Source organism: Leucoraja erinacea, chromosome 3 (assembly GCF_028641065.1).
Source record: "Leucoraja erinacea ecotype New England chromosome 3, Leri_hhj_1, whole genome shotgun sequence".
NCBI classification, from domain to species: domain Eukaryota; kingdom Metazoa; phylum Chordata; class Chondrichthyes; order Rajiformes; family Rajidae; genus Leucoraja; species Leucoraja erinaceus.
Window position 1 is genome coordinate 5,345,377 of NC_073379.1, and position 12,412 is coordinate 5,357,788.

Below are 12,412 nucleotides of genomic sequence, written 5' to 3' on the forward strand. Positions count from 1 at the left end.
TCAAGATTCAAGATTCAATTTATTTGTCATTTGGACCCCTTGAGGTCCAAACGAAATGACGTTTCTGCAGCCATACATTACAAACAAATAGACCCAAGACACAACATAATTTACATAAATTGCTGTGATGGAAGGCCAAAAAAACTTATCTCTCCACTGCACTCCCCCCCCACCCCCGATGTCAGAGTCAAAGTCAAAGCCCCCGGCGGGCGATGGCGATTGTCCCGCGGCCATTAAAGCCACGCCGGGTGATGCAAGGTCGCACACCGGGTCTTGATGTTAGAGCCCCCGGCGTGCGCTCGCAGAGTCCCGCGGCCATTCCAAGCCGCGCGGGGCGGTGATGTAAGGCCCCGCTCCAGGAGCTCTTCAACCCCGCAACTCGGGCGGGAGAAGTCGCCGTTGCGGGAGCCCTGAAAAGCGGTCTCTCCAGGGACCCGCGGGCACCCGGTGCCGCCGTCCGCCAGACCCGCAGTTGCAGCCTCCGAATCTCCGGAGGTCGGGCCGCAACAGCAGCAGCGCTCCACCACCGCTCCACCCGCTCTGGACTCGGCCAGCTCCGCGATGGTGAGGTGAGTAGTCGGCACCAGAGCCCCCGGTCTTCCTGTTGGAGGCCGCTCCATGTTGCAGCCCCAACGACAACGGAGACCCGACAAAGAAAAGGTCGGGTCTCCCGTGCAGGGAGAGATTTAAAAGATAACCCCTCGCTCCCCCCCCCCCCCCCACCCCCCCCCCCCCCCCCCCATCCCCCCACACACATACCCCAACAAAAAATAACAAAAACTACATAAAAACATAGACAAAAAATAATAAAAACGCAGACGGGCTGCAGAGGCCGCTGCTGACGAGAGTCGCGCCGCCTACCGTCAACGCCTACCGTCATCTCAGTTTGCAGACCTGATATGCTGCAGCAGGTAAGAATGTAATTGTTCTGTTTTCGGTACATATGACAATTAAAGTCATATGACTCCTGAACTTTTTTGCATGTTCAATTTTATCAAATAGCAAAAGTGATGTTTGAATATTTTCTTTGCTTGAGATAAAGATGTTCTTGCTTCATTCTTTATTCAATCAGCACCTCTCCAGCACTACATTATTTGTGTCATTCTGCTGCGTCTGCATTCATGCTGTATTTATTCTGGTGCTGTTTGTATGAATTGTTTACGCTATGAGCTTCATGCGAACTAGGAATTTCATTGCAACCTGGTTTAACTGACAATTAACTCATCTGAATTTTGACTCACCCAAGCAGTAGAGCTGCTGCCTCACAGCACCAGAGACCCATGTGCGATCCTGACCTCGGCTGCTGTCTGTGTGGAGTTTGCATGTTGTCCCCGTGACCGCGTGAGTCTCCTCCGGATGCTCCAGTTTTCTCCCACATCTCAGTTTAGTTTATTGTCACGTGTACCAAGGTACAGTGAAAATCTTTTATTGCGGGCTAACCAGTCAGCAGAAAGACAATACATGATTACAATCGAGCCATTTACAGTGTACAGATACATGATAAGGGAATGACGTTTAGAGCAAGGTAAAGTGAGTAAAATCCGATCAAAGATAGTCCGAGGGTCATGAATGAGGTAGATAGTAGTTCAGCACTGCTGTCTGGTTGTGGTAGGATGATTCAGTTGCCTGATAACAGCTGGGAAGAAATTGTCCCTGAATCTGGAGGTGTGCGTGTTCACACTTCTATACCTTTTTCCCGATGGGAGAGGGGAGAAGAGGGAGTGGCCAGTGTGCAAAGACATCTCAAAGACATGCAGGTTCAAAGGTCAATTTGGCCTCTGTATATTGCCCCTAGTCTGTAGGAGGCGAATGTGGGATAACATAGAACTAGTGTACGGGTCTGAAGAATCAAAAGATCAGTCTGAACAAGGGTCTCGACCCGAAACGTCACCCATTCCAATTCTCCGGGGATGCTGCCTGTCCTGCTGAGTTATTGCAGCATCTTTGGTTTAAACCAGCATCTGCAGTTCTTTGCTGCACACTAGTGTACAGGTGATCGTGCACTCAGTGACCCGAAGGACCTGTTTCCACGCTGAGTCTCAAAACTAAACTGCACTCGTTTGCAATCCCCATTTCATTCTGCTCATAAAACCTCACACGCTTGGCAGGTTCTCCCGGCAATGTGAGAAAACATGTTTTACTGATCTTTCCAAATCAATGCAAGCAAGCAGGCAGTAATCTCCGCTCACTAACTCAGGTTTCCAATCTGGGTCAGTACCAGGACTGACATTTTATGAGATGTAAGTTGGAGATCATAAAATATTTCTTGCTACAGAAATAGCTGGTGGGTCTCGAATGATTCTTGATTGGCCTCAATCCCACCTCACCCCAAACTTTACGTTGCATTGTTGCCCTTTGTACCTCATTAATCCAAATATTATTTTTGGAATGATTTAAAAAAAAAAAAATTTAATATTTGAATTGTGTGTTGCTTCTTGTGTTACCATGCCAATGATCCCGGAATAAGGTGGAACCTTGAGATAGAGATTCTGCTGACCAAGTGTTTCTTAACTGCATTTTCTTTGTACAGCGTGTGGGCCGAAGTTTCTACTGTGTTCCATGTCATGTAACATGCTCAATGAAGTTGTCTAGGGAGGTAACTGGAAAGCATTGCCAGGGATGGTGGTGGAGGCAGATACACCTGTGGTGTTTAACACGCCTTTGGATGACTACAAAAAGATGTGACCATCACTGGCTCTGACTTCCCCTCCGTCAAAGGGATTGATCGTAGTCGCTGCCTCCAAAAGGCAGCCAACATCATCAAAGACCCACACCATCCTGGCCACACACTCATCTCACCACTGCCATCAGGAAGAAGGTACAGGAGCCTGAAAACTGTAGCGTCCAGGTACAGGAACAGCTTCTTCCTTACAGCCATCGGGCTATTAAACACGATAACAAATAAGCTCAGAGCTCTGAACTGGAAAAGTCTATATTATTACTGTACTATGTTTGTTATTTCTCCCCGTTGGATTGCAACCTTGTCGTGGTCGGGGAGCGTGTGTGTGGCTCAGTGACCCCTAGAGCTATGCCAGTGGGAGATTGGCCTCCTGTTAGGGTCTCCCGTGCTGGACAGGTCGAAGGGTAGAGGCGAGACGAAGAGCGATCCACTGGTCCTCCAGGTTGGAGGTTGAGCTACACGGCGAACAACCCTGTCTTGTAAAACAAATATGTTACGGAAACAGCAACTGAAGGAATCAACACTGCTGGGCGTGATGGACCTCCAGGGCTATCGACAGATACTAGGATGAATGTCAATGGTGAAAGCCGAAAGGAAGCCACTGGCAGGAAGGTGGAAGTAGAATATTTTGGCCAAGCGCCATATCCAACCAAGATCTCCTTGCCCAATACCAACAAGAGACCATGGGCACCATCATCACGAGAAGGCGCTGAAACTGGATTGGCCATATACTGTGAAGAGAACCTGATAGCATCGCAAGAATACCGGAAGGGAAAAGGAAAAGAGGGAGACCCAAAACCACCTGGCGTCGAACTGTAGAGGAGGAAATAAAAACAATGGACCTGACCTGGGGTAGTGTCCAGAAGCTGGCCCAGAACACACTGGAGTGGAGGAGAATCCACTGCAAGGCCGCATCTAATCTTCATTGCTGCCCTACATTATTTTTGGAATGATTTTTTTAAATCTGGTATGTTTTAAATTTGGTATGTTAGCTTTCATTGCGAAAGGATTTGAGTATAGGAGCAGGGAGGTTCTACTGCAGTTGTACAGGGTCTTGGTGAGACCACACCTGGAGTATTGCGTACAGTTTTGGTCTCCAAATCTGAGGAAGGACATTATTGCCATAGAGGGAGTGCAGAGATGGTTCACCAGACTGATTCCTGGGATGTCAGGATTGTCTTATGAAGAAAGACTGGATAAACTTGGTTTATACTCTCTAGAATTTAGGAGATTGAGAGGGGATCTTATAGAAACTTACAAAATTCTTAAGAGGTTGGACAGGCTAGATGCAGGAAGATTGTTCCCGATGTTAGGGAAGTCCAGGACAAGGGGTCACAGCTTAAGGATAAGGGGGAAATCCTTTAAAACCGAGATGAGAAGAACTTTTTTCACACAGAGAGTGGTGAATCTCTGGAACTCTCTGCCACAGAGGGTAGTTGAGGCCAGTTCATTGGCTATATTTAAGAGGGAGTTAGATGTGGCCCTTGTGGCTAAGGGGATCAGGGGGTATGGAGAGAAGGCAGGTACGGGATACTGAGTTGGATGATCAGCCGTGATCATATTGAATGGCGGTGCAGGCTCGAAGGGCCGAATGGCCTACTCCTGCACCTATGTTCTATGTTTCTATGTTTACATCATTTTTGGAAGTTTTTCATTTCCCTTCCCCAGGATAAAGAATGTGCCTATTCACCTTATCTGTGCCGCTCATGATTTTATAAACCTCTATAATGTCACCTCTTAGCCTCCCTATGCTTCAGCGGAAAAAAAGACCCAGCTTCTGTGCAGCGATGGATTTGTATACCGTTCAAGAGATTACTCCCTCTAGCCGCTAAGTGGACTACATGGTTAAGGGGAATGTCGTTATACGCATGCGAGCTCTCCGTCGGGAACCTTCAGAGCTTCTTCATAGATCAATCTTCATAACACAGTCTTTTGATTAATATACTCTTCATTGTTGATGAAAAACAATAAGGTACATCCAAACTTCTTCCGACTCGTACACTATAATCTTCATTGAACTCCAGCATATCGCCTTCAAGGTTAGAAAACTCCTCGTGTCTCCGTTACACTCCACATGGTCAAAAGGTAAACCTTCCCCATGCTGGTCCAAAGCTAAACTAAAAACTAAGCTTCTGTGCAAGAAACTTAGCCCCTAAAAACGCGTACAATTGAAAATGGATAACATAAGTATAGAAAGAGTATGTGAAAATAAATTTCTTGGTGTGACCTTGGACCACAAAATCTGCTGGAAACCACATATAAACCACGTCAAAGCAAAACTGGCAAAGTTTATAGCGATATTGGGAAAATCAAGACACATTCTGGACCACAAATCGTTACATGCTCTGTATAATACACTCATATTGCCATATCTGAGTTACTGTGCGGAGATGTGGGGTAACACCTACAAAACCAACCTACAGCCGTTATGCACATTACAAAAAAGAGCAATAAGAATTATCAATAACATACCAATTTATTATACTTAAAATCACATACACTGAAGTTCACCGATCTGGTTAAATTTAAGACTGCGCTAATCATGTATAAAGCAAGAAATAATTTACTTCCAGGAAATATACAAAAACTGTTTATGGAAAGACAGGGTGGGTATAATTTGAGAGGGGAACTTAATTTAAAAAAACTCAATGTCAGAACAACTCTTAAAAGTATGTGCATAGCAATCTGTGGGGAGAATTTGAGGAACGGTCTGGAACAGGAGATAAAACTTAGCACAAACATAATTCAGTTTAAAAAGATGTACAAAAACACTTTTTTTAAAGGATATTGGGATGAGGATAGGTGATTGTGAGTGGGATATTTATTATACTGATTGTATTGGGAAGGGTGATTATAGGGTGATGGGTTGTCTATATGACGAAGATGTACTGTATAATACAGGAGGGTTTTGCCATTTTTCTTTTTTCTCTCTTTTTTTGTATGGCATTGTAAATATTTGATTAGTGTATAAATGTAAATAATTTGGTGTACATATCGCTGCTGGTGTACATATGGTGTACATATTGTTGCTAAATTTGTATCAGATCATTATAGGCAGTTGAATAAAGGGTGGGAATTAATAAGCTTTGGCTTCTTCCTGCTCCTTTTCAGACACATACGATTTCATTTATTTATAGATATTGTTTATGACATTTAATAAATATTGTTTTGTGGAGACTTCCGGTGGCGCCATGGAGCAGTTAGAAGTGCTCCTTTTAGCTCTGCTCCGAAAAATGCGTTAAAACGCATTGAAACACCTGGAAAGAAAAACAGACCAAATGAAAAATACTTACCCGCATCTTGCAATTTTTCTTGCGATATACCAGCAGGGTTTTGCAATTGGGATCACCCACCCAACATACAGAAGGTTGATTTTATATATTGTGTTGCCCCATCTAAAACAAGGGAATCCATGTAAGCCATAATGCAAGACGACCCTCTGAAGAAAACTGGAGGAATTACATTTTGTAGCTGGAATATTAGGGGCGTTAATGAGTCAATTAAAAGGGGTAAGGTTCTTGCCCAATTAAAATCGATTCATGCCGATATAATATTTTTACAGGAGACGCACCTCAAAGATCGAGCTCATATCAGGCTGAAGGCTAACTGGATTGGTCAAATATATCACTCCTCTTTTCTCTCCAAAACCAGAGGTACTGCAATTATAATCCATAAGGGTATACCATTTAAACATAAACCCACCATAGCAGATAAAGAGGGTAGGTACATCATAGTATCTGGGGAGATATATTCTACCCCACTTACTATGGTGAATATCTACGCTCCCAATTTTGATAATCCACAATTTTTTAACAGCATTTTTAATATAATCTCAGATTCCACCCAGAAAAACCTGATAATCAGGGGAGATTTCAACTGTGTTTTGGATCAATATTTGGATAAATCCTCTAAACGAAAGAGATATAACACAAAATCAAAATCCAGCAAACTCCTAAATACGTATATAAAAAATACAAATATAACAGACGTGTGGAGGATTGCAAATCCATCCGGAAGAGAATATTCCTTTTATTCATCCGTACATAAAACTTATACACGGATTGACGATTTACTGGTGGACACAAAATTAATGCCTTTTACAACTAATCCCAATCAAATGAAGTTGCAACCTTGGGAACACCCGATATGTGTAGGAAGCATAATATGCACAGTGATTCTTCTATTTCATGTATGAGTCATGCATCTGGTTAGAAAGCATGTAATGTTATACCTTTAGCTATAAGATTTAGCTCTTAGGGCTAAGGGAATCAAGGGATATGGGGAGAAAGCAGGAACGGGTACTGATTTTGGATGATCAGCAATGATCATATTGAATGGCGGTGCTGGCTCAAAGGGTCGAATGGCCTACTCCTGCAGTTATTTTCCATGTTTCTATATTTATTAAAATTGTGATAAAGTATAAACCCCCTATCATAATCATCTGTAGAGGGAAATTTAGTTTAGTTTAGAGATACAGCGCGGAAACAGGCCCTTCGGCCCTTTGGCGGTGCTGGCCAGCGATCCCCGCACACTAACACTATCCTACACACACTAGGGACAATTTATAATTTTTTATGAAGTCCATTAACTTACAAGCCTGTACGTCTTTGGAATGTGGGAGGAAACCGGAGCACCCGGAGAAAACCCACACAGGTCACTGGGAGAACGTGCAAACTCCGTACAGGCAGCACCCCGTAGTCAGGATCGAACCCGGGTCTCTGGCGCTGCAACTCTACCGCTGCGCCACTGTGCCGCTCAAGTTGTCCTTATTGGGATTAGTTTAAACAAAGAGAGACATTAATACACATTGAAACTCATACCTTATTCCTCCATTCGCTTCATAAAAGACACGGCAAAATAAAAATGACATTTTGGTTTTTAGCTGCAGAAACAACCAGACCGATCAGCTGTTAATTGTAAATTTATCTCAAGGGACATTCTTCAAGTGAACGTTAATGCTCCACCCTGAACCACAACCTGTGGTTAGGAAAATGAGTAGATTGGCATTCAATCATTTATACCATGGCGACAAGTTGATAATTGGCACAGATCTGCAGGACGACTCCAAGACTCTACGGACCATAGTCAGGGTTTAGTTTAGTTTAGCGATACAAGGCGGATAAAGCTCTTTCGGCCCACCGAGTCAGCGCCGGCCAGCGATCCCCGCACATTAACACTATCCGACCCACACTAGGGGCAATTTACTTTCAACACCAAGCTAATTAACTTACAAACCTGTACGTCTTTGGAGTGTGGGAGGAAACCGGAGATCCTGGAGAAAACCCACGCAGGTCACGGGGAGAACCGTACAAACTCCGTACAGACAGCACCCGTAGTCAGGATCGAACTTGTGTGTCTGCCTCTGTAAGCCAGCAACTCTACCGCTGCGCCACTGGGCAGCCCCTACACTGTTATACCATTCATAGTTCTCTAATCTAACGACACATTTCATTCAACATAAAGCTTGAAATCTGGCTGCCAACAAATTGACATTGTTTCCACTTTAGGATCGATCATTTTTTTGTAGAGTGAAGGGCCTGTCCCACTTTCCCGAGTCCTCTGCCGAGTTGAAAGGACCTTAAAAAAAAATCAAGATTTTTATGATCTACGAACTCCTCCTCCCGACTATCTTTTTACTCGTGGACTTTTTTGTCAGGCTGGACAGGTAAACGTCCCGACTTACCTGATGCCCCGAGTACCTACGCTGGCATAACGAGCCGCTACGATATATCTACGGACTCCTACGGACTCGCTACGGACATTCTCTGAGTTGGAAATCAAGGGGAAAACTCGGGGGAATTCGTGAGTAACTCGGGAAAGTGGGACAGGCCCTTTAATCACAAATTGAAGGAGAAGTTCCTTACACGTTAGAAACTATCGCACAGCCACCTCTCTGAATGAAATGATTGCATTCATGCTACTGATGGATGATTGAATACTTCCTTCACATTTGTGTAGGAAAGGAAAAGCTTCATTCCTCTCCATGGCAACTGTCTAATGTGGGATCACACAGTATTTGCAAAACTTGTGGGATTACATTTAATCCATCCTAAGGTGAAGGTCAGAAAATCCATTCTAAAAAGCATTTACTCCCACTACTGTATTATTAAATTATTCCCTGCTCCTGGATCTGTTCATCTGCTACCTAAACCCTCCTTTATATCATAAGTTTGTAGGTTGTAGAACAGAATCGTTGGCGCAGCGGTAGAGTTGCTGCCTCACAGCGCCAGAGACCCAGGTTTAATCCTGACTACGGGTGCTGTCTGTTGTGTTCAAGAAGGAACTGCAGATGCTGGAAGATCGAAGGTACACAAAAATGCTGTAGAAACTCAGCGGGTGCAGCAGCATCTATGGAGCGAAGGAAATAGGCGATGTTTCGGGCCGAAACCCTTCTTCAGACTGACGGGGGGTGGGGGGGAGAAGGAAGGGAAAAGGGAGGAGGAGGAGGAGCCTGAGGGGGGGGGGGATGGGAGGAGACAGCTCGAGGGTTAAGGAAGGGGAGGAGACAACAAGGGCTAGCAATACTGGGAGAATTCAACGTTCATGCCATCCGGACGCAAGCAACCCAGGCAGAATATGAGGTGCTGTTCCTCCAATTTCCGGTGTTGCTCACTCTGGCAATGGAGGAGACCCAGGACAGAGAGGTCGGATTGGGAATGGGAGGGGGAGTTGAAGTTCTGAGCCACCGGGAGTTCAGTTAGGTTATTGCGGACTGAGTGGAGGTGTTCGGCGAAACGATCGCCCAACCTCCGCTTAGTCTCCCCGATGTAAATCAGCTGACATCTAGAGCAGCGGATGCAGTAGATGAGGTTGAAGGAGATACAGGTGAACCTTTGTCGCACCGGGAACGACTGCGCAACTCCCTTGTCAATTCTTCCCTTCCCTCCCGTACCACCCCCTCCCCGGGCACTTTCCGTTGCAACTGCAAGAAATGCAACACCTGTCCCTTCACCTCCCCCCTCGACTCCATTCAAGGACCCAAGCAGTCGTTCCAGGTCCAATTCTACACGGCCATCGTAGAGTCTGTTCTCACCTTCTCCATCATGGTCTGGTTTGGCTCGGCCACCAAGCACGACATCTGGAGGCTGCAGCGAATCGTCCGATCAGCAGAGAAGGTTATTGGCTGCAACCTTCCCTCCATTGACGAACTGTACACTGCAAGGGCCAGGAAGCAAGCGGGCAATATCATCTCTGACCCCTCTCACCCTGGCAACAAACTCTTTGAATCATTTCCCTCTGGAAGGCAACTCCGGACTGTCAAAGCTGCCACAGCCAGACATAAAAACAGTTTTTATCCACGAGTAGTTGCTCTACTCAACAGCAAAAAATCTGTAGTCTCCCTTTGATCTGGTATTTTGTTGGTTCACATGCTTGATCAATGGTGTTTTATCGTGACTGTTACCGCCATTCGTTGTGATCATGGCTGATCGTCCCCTATCAATAACCCGGGCCTGCCTTCTCCCCATATCCCTTGATACCACTAGCCCCTAGAGCTATATCTAACTCTCTTAAATCCATCCAGTGATTTGGCCTCCACTGCCCTCTGTGGCAGGGAATTCCACAAATTCACAACTCTCTGGGTGAAAACGTTTTTTTCTCACCTCAGTCTTAAATGACCTCCCCTTTATTCTAAGACTGTGGCCCCTGTTTCTGGACTCGCCCAACATTGGGGACATTTTCCTTGCATCTAGCTTGTCCAGTCCTTTTATAATTGTATATGTTTCTATAAGAAACCCCCTCATCCTTCTAAACTCCAGTGAATACAAGCCTACTCTGTTTACATATTCTGTTTTCTGTTGTGCTGCTGTAAGTAAGAATTTCATTGTTCTATCTGGGACATACGACAATAGTATTAGCTCTCTTGACTCTTAGCGGCCGTGAAAGGTTAGTTATGTCTACAGTGTGAGAAGTCAAGCAAACCTGGGCACATATGGAGCAAGTTTACATCGTCACGCCGTCTCAGTGTGCGGCGAGCGTTCGGGAGAGTTAAAAAGGAAAGTCGCTCAGGAACCCTGCACATTCCAGCAACAGGGTCTCGATCACATCAGGTGGGTGAGGGCAAAGTGCCAGCATGTCCGGATGAGATCAGCCGTCTCTCCAACGCCTTCAGACCGAAGAGGACACACTTCTGCTGAAAACTTTTTTTTTAAAGTTAGCTTACTCGAGTTCATTGGAAAACCAGATCCGAAGAGATGAAGTGGAGTTGTGTGCTATTGTTTCTCCGGCTTCTGCTGGACGAGTCAGCTGGCAGTTCCTCAACGGACGCAGAACCAGAAAGTGAGTATGTGTGTGTGTAGTAAATCGACACTCGAGAATTTCAGAGTTGTAGAAACAAAGAACGGCAGATGCTGGTTTATTTAAACCAAAGGCAGACACAAAGTGCTGCAGTAACCCAGCGGCTCAGGCAGCATGTCTGGAGAAAAAGAATAGATGACAATTCGGGTCGCGACCCTTCTTCAGACTTTGACTTTAATCCCAGTTATAAGTTATTTAGCATCATTTATTCCATTTTGTGCTCTGGGACGTTTCAATGCCTCGTGAAAGGCGTCGTGTAAATCTAAGTTTTTTGCCGATGACTTTTTTTTTCACACTAGTTTTCATGAATGCATGTATAAATGTAAAATAATTCACCTGGTTTATCAGGATTCAATTGCTTGCCCGTGGAAATAATGTGACTTTAATTAAAAACATACTTATATGGGCATTGTAGAAAGCGTCTAACTCCTAGGTATAGACATGTTTCCCAGAGTCTGGCTTCTGTGATGTGTTTTACTTAAACTAAAATTGTTCAAACAATTGAAATTGCTTCGTTCTTTTCAAAATAATAAGAAAGCAAACTTCCAACTCCGACGTTCCCGGGGTCACCTTCAGTGCTGAGTTCTGACCCGCAACAAACTCATTTAGTTATCAAACAAATAGACACACGAATGGCCTCGACACGAAACATCACCCATTCATTCCTTCGCGCCAGAGATGCTGCCTGTCCTGCTGAGTTACTCCAACATTATTTTCTCATTTATATTCGGTGTGAACCAGCATCTGCACTTCTTTCCTACACAAAAGGTAGACAGACACACAAGGGGAGAGGGAATGGGAGACCTTTCGGGTCGAGTTCCTTCTTCAGCCGAGTGCTGGAGTAACTCAGCGGGACTGGCAGCACCTCTGGAGGACATGGACAGGCGAAGAAGCCGGTCGCGGCCCTTCTTCAGCAAAACTGTCACCTATCCATAATCTCCAGAGATGCTGCATGTCCTGGGACACATGTGTAAACCAGCAACTACAGGTTAACAGTCAAAAGAGTATTTTATCCTCAAATGTCCCGAAACGGAACAATGACATTCTCATTTGCAAAAATATGTAGACATAGAACTCTGTAAAACCAGTAATAAATAACAACAACGTTCAGTATATGTGTGTGTGTGTGTATGTGTGTGTGTGTGTGTGTGTGTATGTGTGTGTGTGTGTGTGTGTGTGTGTGTGTGTGTGTGTGTGTGTGTGTGTGTGTGTGTGTGTGTGTGTGTGTGTGTGTGTGTGTGTGTGTGTGTATGTGTGTGTGTGTGTGTGTGGTGTGTGTGTGTGTGTGTGTATATGTGTGTGTGTGTGTGTGTGTGTGTGTGTATGTGTGTGTGTGTGTGTGTGTGTGTGTGTGTGTGTGTGTATGTGTGTGTGTGTGTGTGTGTGTGTGTGTGTGTGTGTGTGTGTGTGTGTGTGTGTGTGTGTGTGTGTGTGTGT

The 12,412-nt window shown here is 45.0% G+C and overlaps 1 protein-coding gene and 1 long non-coding RNA gene across 2 annotated transcripts in view; one reads left to right on the forward strand and one right to left on the reverse strand.

Annotated features, from left to right (window-relative positions):
- Window positions 1–2,424: 2,424 nt before the first annotated feature.
- LOC129694973 (uncharacterized) lies at window positions 2,425–10,731 on the reverse strand. The gene is made up of 3 exons (XR_008723090.1): window positions 10,601–10,731; window positions 7,274–7,445; window positions 2,425–5,937 (listed from the first exon to the last, which is right to left on the reverse strand). It is a non-coding gene; the product is annotated as an uncharacterized LOC129694973 (long non-coding RNA).
- LOC129694963 (thrombospondin-4-like) overlaps window positions 10,718–12,412 on the forward strand; it is a 113,041-nt gene continuing 111,346 nt past the window's right edge. Inside the window, exon 1 of the mRNA XM_055631704.1 lies at window positions 10,718–10,957. Within this exon, the coding sequence (XP_055487679.1) occupies window positions 10,873–10,957 (85 nt within the window). The 5' untranslated portion in view covers window positions 10,718–10,872. The remainder of the gene's footprint in view (window positions 10,958–12,412) is intronic.